Source organism: Macrotis lagotis, chromosome 4 (assembly GCF_037893015.1).
Source record: "Macrotis lagotis isolate mMagLag1 chromosome 4, bilby.v1.9.chrom.fasta, whole genome shotgun sequence".
Classification (NCBI taxonomy): Eukaryota; Metazoa; Chordata; class Mammalia; order Peramelemorphia; family Peramelidae; genus Macrotis; species Macrotis lagotis.
The window spans coordinates 189,951,937-189,968,632 of record NC_133661.1 but is presented as its reverse complement, the minus strand read 5'-3'; the positions used below and the strand labels follow the sequence as shown (position 1 = coordinate 189,968,632).

The 16,696-nt window shown below is 33.9% G+C and overlaps 1 protein-coding gene across 1 annotated transcript; it reads left to right on the top strand.

The window, feature by feature from the left end:
- The first annotated feature begins 4,979 nt into the window (after nucleotides 1–4,979).
- Nucleotides 4,980–5,936, top strand: LOC141520224 (olfactory receptor 4F15-like). The gene has a single exon (XM_074232019.1). It carries the CDS (start codon nucleotides 4,998–5,000, stop codon nucleotides 5,934–5,936), a length of 939 nt encoding a protein of 312 aa, XP_074088120.1. The 5' UTR covers nucleotides 4,980–4,997.
- Nucleotides 5,937–16,696: the final 10,760 nt, after the last annotated feature.

The window sequence follows — 16,696 nt, the reverse complement described above, 5'->3', positions numbered from 1 at the left end:
TCCACTGGGCCACCTAGCCACTCCTTTTAGAAGATTTTTGAAACATCTTTAGTTTGTGGAGTAGCCTGCTATATTTCTGGCTTTATGATCTTAGGTGAACCATTTTCCAATTGAGATTTGATTTTCACATCATTAAAATGGTGATAATATGATTTACCTAAATTGATTTTGAAGAAAGAGCTTTGTAAATGTCCAAGTGTCATTTTAATATAAAACATTATTATTGTTAATTTGGTTTGTTTGCTATCATAGATACTGGGATATTGATTAGAAATACCAATCTTACCAATACTGAGTGCTCCTTGGGCCCCTGGAGGCAAGGGTGATTTAATTGGATATTTGATACTTTGAGAGAGTAGCAAATACTGTACTGTAAATCAGGAATGGATTATGAATAAAGAAACCTGAGTTCCAGTTCTGGCTATGTAACTAACTCATTTTGTGACTTTGGTCCGGTAATTCAGTCACACTGTAGCAATCAGTTTATTCATTAATTACATGAGAGAATTGGATTAAATAATGCTTTACAAATTTTTCATACATTGTATTTTTTTATTTCCCCCTTCTTTTTTGTTTCTTTTTAGTTTTTGCAAGGCAATGGGGTTAAGTGGTTTGCCCAAGGCCGCACAGCTAGGTAATTATTAAGTGTCTGAGGTCGGATTTGAACTCAGGTACTCCTGACTCCAGAGCCTGCGCTCTATCCACTGTGCCACCCAGCTGCCCCCCCCTTATTCTTTGTTTAGAATGGTTGCATTTGAGGAATATCTGAAAGAGGCAAAGATAAACAATTTTTTTTCCTGGGGATTTTAGCATCTGGAGAATTCTTGTTAAGTCACAATCCTGCTGATGAAGCAAATATCCTTTTTTCTTCAAATGAGTTCAAGGTATCTAGATATTCTGGTTTTTATTGTGCATATTTTGGTCCCATGCCATTCTTAGGTAAGGTTCTTTTCCATTTACTTGCTTTTGCAGTTTTATTTTCTTAATCCTCATTATCAGAGAGAAGATTGAGGAAGAGCAATAAGGAGGAAGGATCTTCCATCTCAACTTAGCCTGTTCTTATCTGTTTTTTATTTTCTTAAAATCAAATATCACGAAAGAGAAAACTGTGGAAGAAGTAGTTGGAGGTGGTATTTCCCATTTCAGTTTTAGCCTTTTAACTAAGATTTGTTTAAATGAATCTTTTCCTAGAAATACTAAAGAAACTGTAGGAGTAGATTGCTTAAATTCCTGTCTAGAGGGTGGTGGGTTGCCATAGATCAATATTTTTCAAACCTTTATTCAACATTTGACCCATGTAACAGCTTTTTGGAATAAACAAAAAAAGTACAACTAATGTATATACACAAACATAGCCGAGTATACTCTAATACTTCTTTACTACATCAGATGCCTAAATTATTCTATTAAATGATTTTTTAGGTTTTTTGCAAGGCAAATGGGGTTAAGTGGCTTGCCCAAGGCCACATAGCTAAGTAATTATCAAGTGTCTGAGACCGAATTTGAACCCAGGTACTCCTGACTCCAGGGCCGGTGCTTTATCCACTGCACCACCTAGCTGCCCCCATTAAATGAATTTTTTCTCATGTCCTCTATTACTTCATTGTCAGAATTAATAAAAAATAATAAATAGTTTTAAAGTTTAATTACTCTAAGTGACCATTAGTAGATCCTCATATATGTTGAAGGGGGAAGAAATTCTTAAACCTCAGAGCTCATGAATGAGCAAAATATTTCTATCCAGAAGTATTTAGTAAACTTCACCCTTCTCTTCATGCTCATCTCATTCTCCATCTTCCTCCAGTCTTAACTCCAAGTACATATGCCCTTGCATATATAGAGATATGTATTACAAAATTCTGGAATCATTTAACATTATTGATGCTTTATAAATATTATGTTATTCTAAGATCAACTAAGTGATACAGTGACTATGCAAATATTACATCCTGATATTCTGCTTGTGTTTCATTGATCAATTATTTAATTTTTAAATAATTAATTTTAAATTAATTATTTAATTGATATCACTAAGGTGCCTTCACTCCAAAAAGATTAGGAAAGACAAAAAGATAGCACAAGTCTAAAAAAATTACTTATAGCAGCATAGCAGCTTTTTTTTTGTTCTAACAAATAACTGAAAACCAAATTAATTATTTATTTTTTTAATAATTATGGATCCTTTTTTTTTTTTGGAGGCAATTGGGCTTAAGTGACTTGTCCAGAGTCACAGAGCTAGTAAATGTTTGAAGTTGGATTTGAACTCAGATCCTCTTGACTATAGTCATGGTGCTCTATTAATTGTACCACTTAATCTAATTGCCTCCATAAAAATATTTCTTGTGGAAAAGATAGTTTTTTCCTAACTTATATTTTTGATTCTTCTAAGTCATTGACTCTTTTGGGAACTGATGGAGAGATACAATGTTTTCTTCCCAGCAGGAAAAGGAAAAAAAATTCCTTTTGAACTATCTTATTTTCTCTGACTTTTAAGAAAGGTTTATTTTAAGCAATAAACATGTGAGCTTTTATGGCATAGAGGGATGAGAGGAATCCAAAAACCTAGATTAAAAGCTTATTGCAATGCTAATAATCTATGTGATCTAAGTCAAGGCAATTAACCTTTCTGGGTCACATCTTCCTTATTTGTATAGCACCTGGTATTATCAAGAGTTTTCCCATCCATATACTAACCAGGTCTGATCCTACTGAGTGTACTAGAATCAGATGAGAATCAAGCACATTCAGGGTATGGCCCACTTGTGTTGAGCCATATCTGGCTAACTGGACTCAGATGGCTCTGGAGGAAAAAGTGAGGAAGGTGACTTCACACAACCCTCCACTTAAATTCACTTTTATGTCATGTATCATTTCCCTGTTATCATGTCTTCTTCTGTCATGAAAGACAGACAAAAATCTTATCTGTAAAATAGGGGAATTAGACTCAACGATCTCCAAAATCTTTTTTGATTTGAACTTTTAATCTCTATTCAATTACACCCCAACTGAGCTATTGCCGTGCCCTGAATGTATAATATTTTATTAGTTAGACAGAGAGATATAGGAAAGTTTGATAGATTTTCATATTCTAAAGGATGTAAATGATCATTTACTTGAATCCCCATATTTAACCAACAAGGAAATAAGAATCAGAGAAATGGTTTTACACAAACTTATGCTATTTATTTACAGAATCACAGAATCTCAGTTAGGGATCTCAGAAGCTATTTAGAGTGACCTAAACATGCCACTTTGGAGGCAACTTTAATTATAGAGAATTTTCCCTTATTTGATTCTAAATGTTCCTCTCTATGACTTCCATGTATTTCTCTCAGTTCTACTATCCAGGGCTATTAATATGAATCTAATCCAACTTCCACATCACATTCTCTCCATACAATTAAAAACAGTCAAGTTGATCCTCATTTATATTCTTTAGATTAAGACCAAGGATACTCTTACAACAGTGCCAATACAAGAAGGGGGATAATATTCTATACTATTTTCTACTATATCATATTGCTTCCAATGTAAGTGCCCTGGGAGAACCATCCTCATCCTCATCCTCATCTTCTTCTTCTTCTCTTCTTCTTCTTCTTCTTCTTCTTCTTCTTCTTCTCCTCCTCCTCCTCCTCCTCCTTCTCCTATCCTTTCTTCTTTTATTCAAACTCATATTGTTTGCTAGTTTCTCTCTCTCTCTCTCTCCCCTTACTTCCTCCCATTTCTTCATCCCCACCCCTAATTATGTCCAAGTACTTTTTTATTTTAGGAATCTTTCTTCTTCACCCTGAATACCATCACCTCTATGTAAGGAGGTGGTTGGCATCAAACATCTTGGAGTGTCTGGAATTGTAGTTAGCCATGCCATTGATCTGAATTTTTAAGTCTTAATTTGTCTTTACAATAATTTATTGTATTTCCATTGTATAAATTGTTTTGGTTCTTTTCATTTTTTACATTATACAAGTCTTCTCAAAAGTTCTCCAAATTTTAATTTCATACAACATAATTCTATTACATTTTTGAGTCATTTTTTGGTCATGTCCAATTCTTTGCAGCCCCATTTGGGGTTTTCATGTCAGATTTCATGGCGGATTCTGTAGTGTTTTGCCATTTTCTTTCCCCTACTCATTTTAGACCAACATAGTTAAGTGATTTGCATATAGCTATACAGCTAATAAGTAACTGAAGATGAATTTAAACTCATGAAAATGAATTTTCCTGAATGCAGGCCTGATGCTCTATTCAATGCATAACTTAACTACTTTATATTACATTTGGTTTTTAGTTGTTTCAATTGTATTTGAATCTGTGACCTAGTTTGGAGTTTTTTTTGTCAAAGATACTAAAATGATTTGTCATTTCCTTCTATATATCATTTTTCAGATGAGGAAACTGAAGCAAACAAAAGATGAGTCCTTTGGACTCCAGACCCAGTACTATATCCATTGCTACCTAGCTGCCCTTGTAGTACATTGCATTCATATATAATTTGTTTGCTTGTTCCCCAGTGGATGGGCACTCATTTAGTTTTCAGTTATTTGTTAGCACAAAGTGCTAACAAAAAGCAAAAACCAAAAACCAAAAAACTACTATAAGTAATTTTTTTAGACTTATGCTATCTTTTTTGTTTTTCTTGATCTCTTTTTTGGGGGGGTGAAGGTGTCTTAGTGGTATTTACATTTCAAAGGATATGAGTAATTTAGTATTTTTCTCTGGAATAATTCCAAATTATTTTCCAAAATGACTGGACCAATTTATAGGTCCACCAGGAATGTATTAATGTGCCTATGCAACATACTTTAATCAGCTTTGCCATAAACATTTCTTTTTCTCTTGTGACTCCCCCAGTATTGCCTTTCCAGTTCTTTTAACCTAGGGCTTCTAGGACTCACTTCTGGGAAAAAATAGGTCATCAAGCTTTACTTTTCACACACTATTAATATCTTTCTTATTCTCTACTTTCAGGTCCTCTAATGTCTGTGCCAGTTATATCAATGGATGGAACAAATGACTCTGTAGTGACTGAGTTTGTGTTGCTAGGACTGTCTGCTTCTTTGGAAGTGAAGATTCTTCTCTTCTTGTTTTTCTTTTCATTCTATGTGGGAATTGTATTGGGAAATCTCTTCATTGTGTTCACTGTGGTTTGTGACCCTCACCTGCACTCCCCCATGTATTTCTTGCTGGCTAACCTCTCCTTCATTGACCTGGGTCTATCTTCCACCACAGCTCCAAGGATGATCTCTGACATTTTCAGTGAACAAAAGTTAATTTCTTTCCCAGGGTGTATGACACAGATGTTTTTTGTCCATGTCATGGGAGGGACAGAGATGGTGCTACTCATAGCCATGGCTTATGATAGATACACAGCCATTTGCAAACCTCTCCATTACTTGACAATAATGAGCCGCAAAACATGTATTGCCTTTGTAGTGGCTGCTTGGGTGATTGGGATGATCCATGCTGTGTCTCAGTTTGTTTGCATTGTCAACTTGCCCTTCTGTGGTCCCAACAAAGTTGATAGCTTTTACTGTGATTTTCCTCGGGTGGCAGAACTTGCCTGCACTGATAGTAACTGGGTAGAGCAGGTGGTCACTGCTAACAGTGGGCTTATCTCTATGGGCACTTTCTTTCTCTTAATCATCTCCTACATCTTCATTCTTGTCACTGTGAGGCATCACTCTTCTGCTGGTTTGTTCAAGGCTTTTTCCACATTATCAGCTCACATTACTGTGGTATTTTTGTTCTTTGGTCCATGTTTTTTTATGTATGTGTGGGAATTCCCTACCTTATCACTGGATAAATTTTTGGCCATTCTTGACTTTGTTGTTACTCCACTTTTGAATCCTACCATCTACACATTTAGAAACAAAGACATGAAGATAGCAATGAAAAGATTGAGCAAGAAAATTGTGAATTCTAAAGAGACACCTTGATGGATTTTATGAAAAAAAATCAAGAGATGCTCTGGGATTGTGCTGAATGCTTCTAGAGCTCTTTAGTGGATAACATGTATACAGACATCATGGGCTAGAATGCCTAAGAAAATCTTTTGGATTCTAGAGGTGTAGCTAGTTTGCTCATCCCTAGGAATTGAGTAACATTTCCTATTGCTACCTTCTTTGTCATGTGAAACACATAGAGAAGAGAATCATAATTCTGAATTTAATGATTTCAATTGTTCTTGTTAGAATCTGTACTTGGGATTATGCTTGATTCTTGTTGAGATTAGCAATAAACATCTCAGGAAGATAATATTTTTCATGGAAATTCCATGATTACAATATAAATAGTGTTGGTTTTTATAAACCAGGCGACAAAAGAGTATGCACCACTTAGTTTTATATTCATTGTCCTTCAGATTATGACTAGTCCCTATTTTTCCAGTCTTGGTGGATATTATTCAAATTTAAATTTTCTTGATTTCAAGAAAATCTACTTGCTAAGTCCCAGATCTTGTATTGATTTGAATTCGGGTCTCCTCTTGACTCCAGGGTCAGTGTTCTAATCCACTGCACCACCTAGCTGCCCTCTCCTTAATTTTCTTAAGTGTGTGACTATTCCCATGTGATAATCCTATGATTACTACAACTATAAAACTATAGGATCCCAGAAATCATTTTAGCAGGGAAACACTTGAGTTTTGTAAACAAAGGCAGCTAAAATAAGCTTGGAGAATAATAAAGGAATATTTGATGCATTATTATATTTTCAAATAGTAAAACTTATTTGAGGGAAAAATATATCATTTCCACTATATGAAGATAATAGAACCACCATATTCCAATCAACTTTATCCACCATTAAGTTGCTGAATGGAGAGTATGTTTTGCTTTCCTGTGTGGTTCAAGAATGTCAAGGTGAAACAATTACTATACACAACAGAATTTGACCTGAATCCTGTGTAGGTATCTGAAATTCAGTTTTGTTTGATTTAGAAACAAGTTCCATGGAACTTTTAAAGATATGTCACATCGCAAGCTAGGACACTGACAAAATCATTACTATACTGCTTTTCAGCTAATAGGTAATATATAAAATATTATTTCTTTCCCTTTCATTTGAAATGTTTTTGGGTAAAGTGATTTGGAATTCAGTTGAATATTCCATGCCCTCCCCCCAGTCAAAACCTCCTGAATGCTTTTATTTTGTATTATAACTTTGCTGTAGACTATGTTTCAATAAGATTTAAGAAACATATATATATATATATATATATATATATATATATATATATATATATATATACACATACATACATAGGTTTTAATTAGTAGCAATAGAGTCAAGGTGGCAGAGTCCAGGTAGTCATTCCATTGAACATTTTCTTCTAAACAACTTTAACATAATGTCTCAAATCAAATTCTGGAGCAACAAAGCTACCAAAAAGTGAGAATGAGACATTGTTTTCTAGGAGGTCAGCAAGAGAGATCTATGACACTTTCATCAGGACCTGGACCACAACTGGAGCATCAGAAAGGGCCTCAGAGGAAGTTGCAGCAGGGGTGGCAGCAGCAGCAGTTTCTGGAGTTCTAAACTCAGGGAAAGTAAGGATTTTAATTTGGCACATTACTGGCACTGGTGCAGATGACATTAATTGGAAGCTCTCTTATTTATAAACAGTTTTGGGTCACAGTTCTATGATGGAGAAGAGTACTTGTGATTATTCACAAGAGAGCAGGAAACCCTGGTTTCATATCCAAACAAAAAGAGAAGCATTAACTTTTATGGATGTGGAAAAGCAGCGAAGCTGATCACTATCCAAGTGACAAATGAAACACTAATACTTGCAGTCACGAGACAGGGATTCTTCCTGGGTGAAGATCACACTATCTTTGAAGCACTGAAAGCTTGCAGACCTCTAGAATTAGCTCATAAAATAGAAGCACACAAAAAAGTCTGAATTTGAGGCAATGATTCCTAAAGCCCAGGTGCTCAGAGTCCAACATTATTATTTAATTCAAAGTTAAGTGGGATGGAAAATTAGCAAATGAGAAAAAAGCAGAACTTGACCATAGAAAGTTTCTATGATGACAGGAAAGGCCAAGAGAGAAACGCATAAGAAGACAACAATGTGCAAACAACTACAAACAAAGCCTCAGAGGAAAATGCTAATTGAACCCAAATGCAAGAAGATTTTCTGAAAGAGTTAAAGAGATGACTGATGGACAAAAATTGGGAAAAGAGTGAGAGTGATGTAAAAATTATTAAAAGAATATTAATAATTTGATGGAGGCACAAAAATACTTGAAGTAAGGAGTTAATATTTAAGTTTTGTATTTATCAAGGGCACATACTTACCCTTGATTGAGTCATCACATTGTTGTGTGTCAAAAGAACCTGGAAGTGATTATGAGATGTACAAAGACTAAACAAATTTTGGTTTATAAATGCAAAAGAATATTATTGTATTTTAAGAAGATAGTCCTATAGAGGGCCAACATGTACTTTCAGAGAAACATGGGAAAGTTTCCACAAACTGATCAAAATTTGGTAAACAAAGAAAAGAAAGCAATATATTTAATGCTTATAGAAAGTAAGTGGAAAGAACAAACATAAAACACCTAAAATGAATTTTGTAAAGTTTAAAAGAATAAGCTTCAAATTCTGGATATGAGAATTCATATTCCTTCTTTCCTTTGAAGAGACAGGAACATTTGATATGTTTTAAAATTTCTCAATGTTTTAATAGTTTTTCCTGATTTTTTTTTATATTTCTTATGTTGGATGTCTCTCAGGGAGGAAGGATAGGAAGAGGAATATGGAGAAAAAACTAAATGTCAATAGAATTTGTTTTAAAAAAGAAAATTGTCAAATATGATTGTAGAGTCACTGTCAGTGATATTTGAAAGATCATAGAAATGGGAGAGATATGGAAGTACTTCAGAAGTACAAATGTCCCACTTTTCAGAATTTTGGAAACTATGACCAATTAACATGATTTAATTTCTGTTAATTCAAAAAGTCTTTTCAATTTCATGTAATAAAAGTGATTAATTTTATCTTTTATGATCAACTAAATCCCTTGTTTGATTAAGACATTCCTCTAACTACATTTGTGAAATAGCTTATCTAGATCTTTTTCTAATTTTAACATTTAGTTGATGTAATTTTATGAGTATGAGCATTCTTAGCTTACAAGAGATCAAGGAAATCAAAGAAGATATAATGGACAATTTTAATGACATAACATATTAAGCTTTTTTCTCAAGAAAAAATCAACTTATTTAGATTTCCAAGAAATGCAGTCTACAATGGAAGCAATGTCTTCTGATTGTGTGAGCCTCTAATACTTTACCTAGGAGGCTGGTGCTACAAATCTGATGTAATTTTACAAAAGAGGAAGCTGATGTTTAGGGAGGCTAAATGACTTGACTAGAATCATACAGTTAATAGATGATTGTTTGATTACAAGTTGGTCTACCTATCCATTCTGTCCACTTATCACACATTTTCCCTTTCTGAATATTGAACTTAAAAAAAACTTCATTTTTTTTCATACAAGAGCTTTTACTGTGCTCTTTTTACATTTTCACACTGAAGGAACCAATTGTCAAAGTGTCTGTTGCCTTATTTTGGATTACTGTTATTCAATTTCTCTATTGGCTCATCCTCTGTAATTAATGTTAGTCTATATAAAATACAGAGGTGTTCATCATGACAATTTTTAGGCAAGAAGACCAAGCATTTCATGGAATGATTTTTTTTTATTGACATACATTCATACATAAAGACAGTACCTGGAGAGATATATGTAACTACCAGCTGGAGTGACCAAAGACTATTCATGATAGCATCAGGACTTTTTTTTTTTGTCTCATCTACTTCTAGTTATGACTGAATACCTATTCAAGGACAATTGAGATTAGTTTAACCAAGATTATAGCATCCAGTTATTTGTGTCTACTTATTCACATCCAACATAATACCTGGAGCCACATAACTAATCAGATACCTGAGTGAAATTGTATACCTGACATTCAATTATGAATATAATCAGTTTTTTCTCAAAGCCAGGGGTCAGAATGCAAGGGGTCAGAATGGAGGTGAGACAGGTACACTTCTGTTCCAAATTGATAGAGAGAGAGAGAGAGAGAGAGAGAGAGAGAGAGAGAGAGAGAGAGAGAGAGAGAGAAATATAGGGGGGGAAGGAGAGAGAAAGAATAGTATGTTTTTTTTTATGGAAAAGGAATATTACAAAAATCACCATTCCCTTTAATCTTCTCTAATCAACCTACCAAGATCCAAGATTAGAAGGTTTGTTGAAAGGAGGATGGAAGCAATTTCCTCATTTCAGTCTAAGTCAGTTCTTGTCTCTTTTAGAAAGTATAGCTTTGGGAATTACTGCTATATGTGGTTGGGGAGTGGGATGAGGGACAGAGTATTAATGTTTAGAACTAAGAAGCAAGGGTTTTTGATTATAAGTCAGATGAATTTTAATCTGAGTGATTCAGAAAAAATGAAAATGGAGCAGAAAGAGTGCTGGGTCAGCAGATCTACTCATGATTTTTACCTTCTCTTATCAACTATATGATTTGGGCAAGTCATGTGATTTCCTGGTCCTCAGTTTTCTTTATTTTATATGGAGATGATGGTGAACTAGATGGATTAAGAGGACCTTTCTTGTACTCTATTTTACTATAATTCCATATTACCTTAACCTGTGTATCTACTGCCTTCTAGTACAGTTTGGCATCCACTATAACACATTGCCTGTGGAGGTGAGGCAAAGGGAGGGAGGAAGAGGAATAGGATCTCATGGTGCCAGTAAAGAAGGTTACTTTTAAAACTCCTTTTATAATGATCAGGACTGGCTAGCTAAGAAATAGGAAGAACTTATATAAGGAGAGCTTATTAGTTCTTTTGGCTACTAAGCACAAATTTTGGGCAGCTAGGTGGCATGGTAGATTACTCAATCTACCAGAACAAGAGTCAGGAAAACTCATCTTTCTGAGTTCAAATCTTGTCTCAGACACTTACTAGTCATGTAACCCTGGGCAGGTTTGTCTCAGTTTACTTATCTGTAAAATGAGATGGGGAAAGAAGTAGTAAACCACAGATTTTATGAGAAAATTACAAATGATATCATAATGAGGCACAACTGAAACAACCGAACGCCACCACAAATATTGAACCATTCTTTGGTCTTCGGCTCACTTTTTTTTCAGTGTTCCACCAATATCTTTCTCTTGCTTTCCCTGTCATATCAATAGTCGAATTCTATCTTGATCTCTATATCCGTTCTTTTAAAAATCTACTTCCCTTCTTTTCCTTCTTATTGTTTGATGTTGGGATCTAATAAGAGTTATTACTTAGGACAAATATACTGAAAAATTTGACCTCAAGTTTCTCACCCCATAAGTGTTCATAGCAAGAATCATAGAAGGAAATAGAACTTGAATGAAAGCACCCTCAACATTATAATTCTTCTTTGTTCTCATTAAGTCAACAACTGGTATTTAATAATAAGGAAAGGGATAAAGAAGTGACCTGGTAAATTAAATGATGCCAAGATAAAGCTAAGTCCAGTTGTAGTAATTATCAAGTACAGTAGTACTTGGAATGCCCTTACTTACAGAGGCTGACAGGTATCTCTTATATTTATACATTCTAGCTTATTATTTGATACATACCTTAACTGACTTTGGGAAAGTTGTTTGAAAGGAGTATCCCTCTTAGGAAATACAGTCCCCAGAATTTGCACCTGGTACTGGGAAATGAGTTCTATTATGTGGAATAGATGTTTCCTTGGGTATTTTTCTTAGCAAAAAATCCAAGGAAAGAATCTGAGTAAACTATATGCATGTTAGTCAAATGAAACAAAGCAAAATTAAATTCTCCATACATAATCTATACCAAAAAAACTGATGATATTTGAAAGAGTTTGCCTCTTTCCTTGTTAATATCCTCAGCTAAATAAGTACCTAAAATAGAATCCTTAGCTGGAACATTATGTAGCATATAAAAATCTAAGGTTGGTGATAGAATTTTCTTTAACTCTAATATGTGACCTATAAATTGCCATCCTGTTCTACCCTGTATTTTTTTCACAGAATTTAAAAATTGGATGGGAAAATAGTGTCTGTAATCCCAACTATAGCAGGAAGTAATCCTTGTTACAATTTATGAAGGGGTTGCTATGTGGCACAGCAAATAGAGCACTGGTCCTGAATTCAGGAGTACTTGAGTTCAAATCTAAACTTAGATACTTACTAGCTATGGGGTCACCAGTTAAGTCACTTAACCCTAAGTGCTTTAAAAAACCCCCAAAACAACCTAATATATGAGATGAGTGGCCATCTACTCCATTTAATATTTCTGAAGAAGGGAAAACTATTTTCCTATTTCCTACTTAACAATTAATTCTTTCTTTTTGCATCCAATCAAATTAATGCTATATCATTTCTGAATCTTTATTCCATGCTATGGTCAAGTCAACTCACTTTTATTAATTGTTTTAGTCCATGAGAGTCTCCTTCCAATCTTGAACCTTAACTATCTGACTGTTCTGAGACAGATTTGGCCTATACTAGTCTTTAACCAATATGCAAAGATTCTAAAGATTCATTTATTGCTGATTTTGTGATACAGAAAAATCACACCCTAGTCCTTTGGTTTGCTCTGTGTAAAAGACCTAGTATAGTTTCCAGGGCAACCAGAGAAACCAACAGAAAAAAAATGTAATCCTATCAAGGTCTAAACAAAACCCTGAATGAATATTACTTTTGCACACTAAGACCTTTCTTCTCTTTTCCTTAAAATATTCTGAAAGAATACTATGCTGGATTATACTAGTCCACTGGTCCTGGAACTGTATTCTTTTATAAACTACATCAGAGTAGCAGAAGTCTGTGTTTTAACACTTCTAGCTGTTATCTTAATCCTTTCACAGATCAATTGTCTTGCTTTCTTAATTAATGTTATGCCATAATTTTATATGACTTTATTTTATAATTTTCTTTTATTCTTTTTCTTTATCAGGTCAATATGTGGAAACACTCTTCCTTACTGAGATAAGGGTTAGGGTTAGGGTCTCAGTAATGACAAATAGACTTTTCTTCTGAAGGTCATTATTTTACTTCAAGGACATTATTTCCCTAATGCCTAAGAAAAACTTCTCTTCACAGTCTCTCTTCCCTCCTGTTTCATTGCCAAGAAACTCTTCCTTTGATTCTCCCATTGGGAAAACCAGTGTGATTTCCAGACAAAATTACCAGAGGAATCTAATTATGTTTTGGGTATTAGAGCTATTACCAGCAATACTAGGTCACTAGATTTTGGATCAGCTATGTGTTTTCATTTTTAGTAGAGATTAGGCATATAGTTAATTTTTCTTTAGGAAGAATTAAAAAGTGGTAGTTAAGCCTTTAAACTTTCAACCCCAATACAGTTTCCTCCTATCTGTTGACAGACCTGGTAGGTAAGAGATGGATTTAAATTCTATGACATCCCTTTCACATAGCTATTCTCTCTCTCTCTTTCTCTCTCTCCCTCCCTCCCTCCCTCCCCTCCCTCTCTCTCTCTCTCTCTCTCTCTCTCTCTCTCTCTCTCTCTCTCTCTCTGTTTCCTACTTCCCCACTCCTCTTTCAATAATGTTTTATTTCCTTTCTGAGCAGTGTCACAAAGAAATAGTTTTTTAGTCTATCTTAATAACTTCTAGTGATGGGGGGGAGTCCCTATATATATCACTTCCCTACCCTTGAAATGCCTTATCCAGTTGTTGGGGGTACTTTTAATAAATAGGAAGATTTTCCTCATTTTGAGATGGAATTTTCCTATCCACCATCTATCCTAAATCAGTTCCCTCAAGATACCAGCAACTCACATTTATTCAACCCCTCTTCATTAGAAATTATTTTTTATTTAACTCTCTAGTTTGACTTCTCTCCACTGAAGATGTTCTGACTTTTCAGTATTCTTTCTAAAATGTGACTTTGAGAACCAAACTAATATGTGATTTGATTATTGTTAACATAGAACTTATTTGTGGTCAATCTACTTTGAATATTTGCATGTCATATATATTTACATAAAATCCATATGTATGTATATGTATATGTGTGTAGCTATATCTTTATAATATAGCTATATAATTTTCTTCTGGGAACTAACCAAAAAGTTTGCCTCCTGGACATTTCTGCCTTATTTTTGACCATAAACAAATTATGAAATGAGAACAGATTGTCTTTTTTATTGATATAATGATAGCAAAAAAGAAACCTCAGTCAAACTTAGGGAGTAATGGCTTTTACTTTTTAATTTTAAAATTATTCTGCTGTATACTTGATGGAAACCAATATCTGGATAATGGCAAGTCTTCAGAACCACAAAGAAAGTGATCAAGATATTTTTGTCTTTCAATGATAATGAGACAGTTCGGGAGAAAGAATTAGAAAAAGGGGAGCTTAAGAATGTATGTAAGGAAAGAACATGAGAAATCAATCTTTTAGGAGAAGAAGATATTTAGAACATCTGCAGTTTGTAGGATAACCTACTGAAGTTCTGACTGTGTGACCTTGAGTGAACCATTTAGCAATTTAGATTCAATTTTCATCAGTGAAATGATGATAATTCTATGATTTAACTGAATGGATTGTGAAGATTGTTCTTTGTAAATGACAAAGTACTACTTTCATATAAGCCATTATTAATTTTAAATTGGTTTATTTGTTGTCATAGAGACTGAGATATATATATCAGTAATACCAATTTTACCAAGGCAAGATTACTTCTTGGACCATAGGGTGAAAGAGTAACTTTGGTTCTTTGATAGAATGGCAATACTGTGCAGTAAGTTAGGAATGGATTGGGAATCAAGAAACCTGAGTTCTAGTTTTGACCATGTAACTAACTTGTTCTCTGAATTTTGCTCCATTAACTCAGTTTTACTTTTGTAGTCAAGTTTATTCATTAATAAATGAGAGAGAATGACTCTTCCAATTTACCATACTGTATGTTTTTGATTACCACCCTTTGTTCTTTGTTTAGGATGGTTGAATTTGAGGAATATTTCAAGGAGGTAAAGAAAAATATTCTTCTGGGGATCTCAGCATTCTTGGCATTGGCACAATCCTGATGATGAATTCAGAATAAGCAGAAGAACTAAATATATTATCTTTTTCCTTCAAGTGAGTTTAAGGAATCTTGATATTCTGGTTTTTATTCTGCACATTCTCATATTTTTGCTTGTTTGTTTATTATGACAACATTAGTTCCAGATGATTCCCAACAGGGGTTCTTCCCCACTTACAAGTTTTTAAAGTTTTATTATTTTCTTTTTCTTTTTTTGCATTTCAATAGTTTTATTGAAAGTTCACTTTCTTAGTACTCGAATATAATGGTACTTTGTTAGGTTACTTCAGCCAACTTAAGTGTGCATTGATGAATTAAAAAGGAAATTCTTCAATGAAATTAGATTTTTAGGAGTAACTGAAGAGTGTGTCTGCAAAATGCTTTACAAAATGAAGCATGAGACAAATGAGACATACGTGGTTCTTTGGTTTATCTTTAAAGGGAAGTTTTTCTCCCTCCCCCATAACATGATGTCAAAGGGAAATTTGAACTAGTTATAGCTATATAGAACTTAAGCTATATATATATGTATATATATATATATATATATATATATATATACACATATATATTGCACTGATTAAATATATGCTTTCCAAATCCTATGTCAATTTAGATTCATTTACCTATAACAAACCTTAAGTGTTCCAACTACCATTAAATTAAATTACTGCTTACTTGAATCTGGACAGAAAACTCATTTTAGTCTCTCAAATCTAATTGTTACAGGAGCATTATGACAATAGCATACTCCCTATGTATTGCTATTAAATACAAAGTTCTATATCAATGGTCCAGTTTCATACCAAGAGTATTCTTTAAAATTCTAGTGTTAGCATTAGCATATATTGCTTTAGAAGGACACAGCTGAGGTTTTGGGGGGGAGCAGACTATGAGAGTTTTTGTACAACAAATTAATTTTTTTCCCTAAGGGGTTAGATATTGAGAGGAAATTCATTCTGCATAAAACTTTGTATACCATATCATTTGTTCTAGGATAATGTTGAAGATCACCTAAATATAATTTGTCTGTCTACAACTTTAATAGAATTTTTAAATCAAATTTAAATGAAAAATATGGCCAAAATAAATCTTTAGTATTATTGGATTATCTAGTTGTATAAGGCTTTATCAAGACTGTTTATACTGCCTCAAAGACTAGTAACCCAACTACACTAAGTACATCAAACCATTTTTCTGAAGTTGATCTGTTTTTGATGTGAACTTGCATCACAATTCAAATAACATTAAGAGTCAATCACACCTTGCCATCAATACTATCTATAATCTGTATACCAATCCAGATACTACTAGATTGGATCAATATTAAATACCAATTCACAGTATAGTCTCCCATTCTTAAATCTCCTTTGGGGTTTCACATTTGAGTTTTTACAAACATGCTTCAAAAGAGGATCATAATTTAGTCCTGAACACATCTGCAACCACAGCACACAACTGATTTCCAGCTGTAACCTCTTTTCCCCTCATCTGAAAACATCAATGCTAACCTAGTTGCTGTGTTTCAGGCTTCACAGCTTAAATCTATTCTAATATTGAAGTCCACAGTTCTTTATGTGAAATAAGCCTTCAAAATCGTTGAATTTCTTCACCATAAGAATCC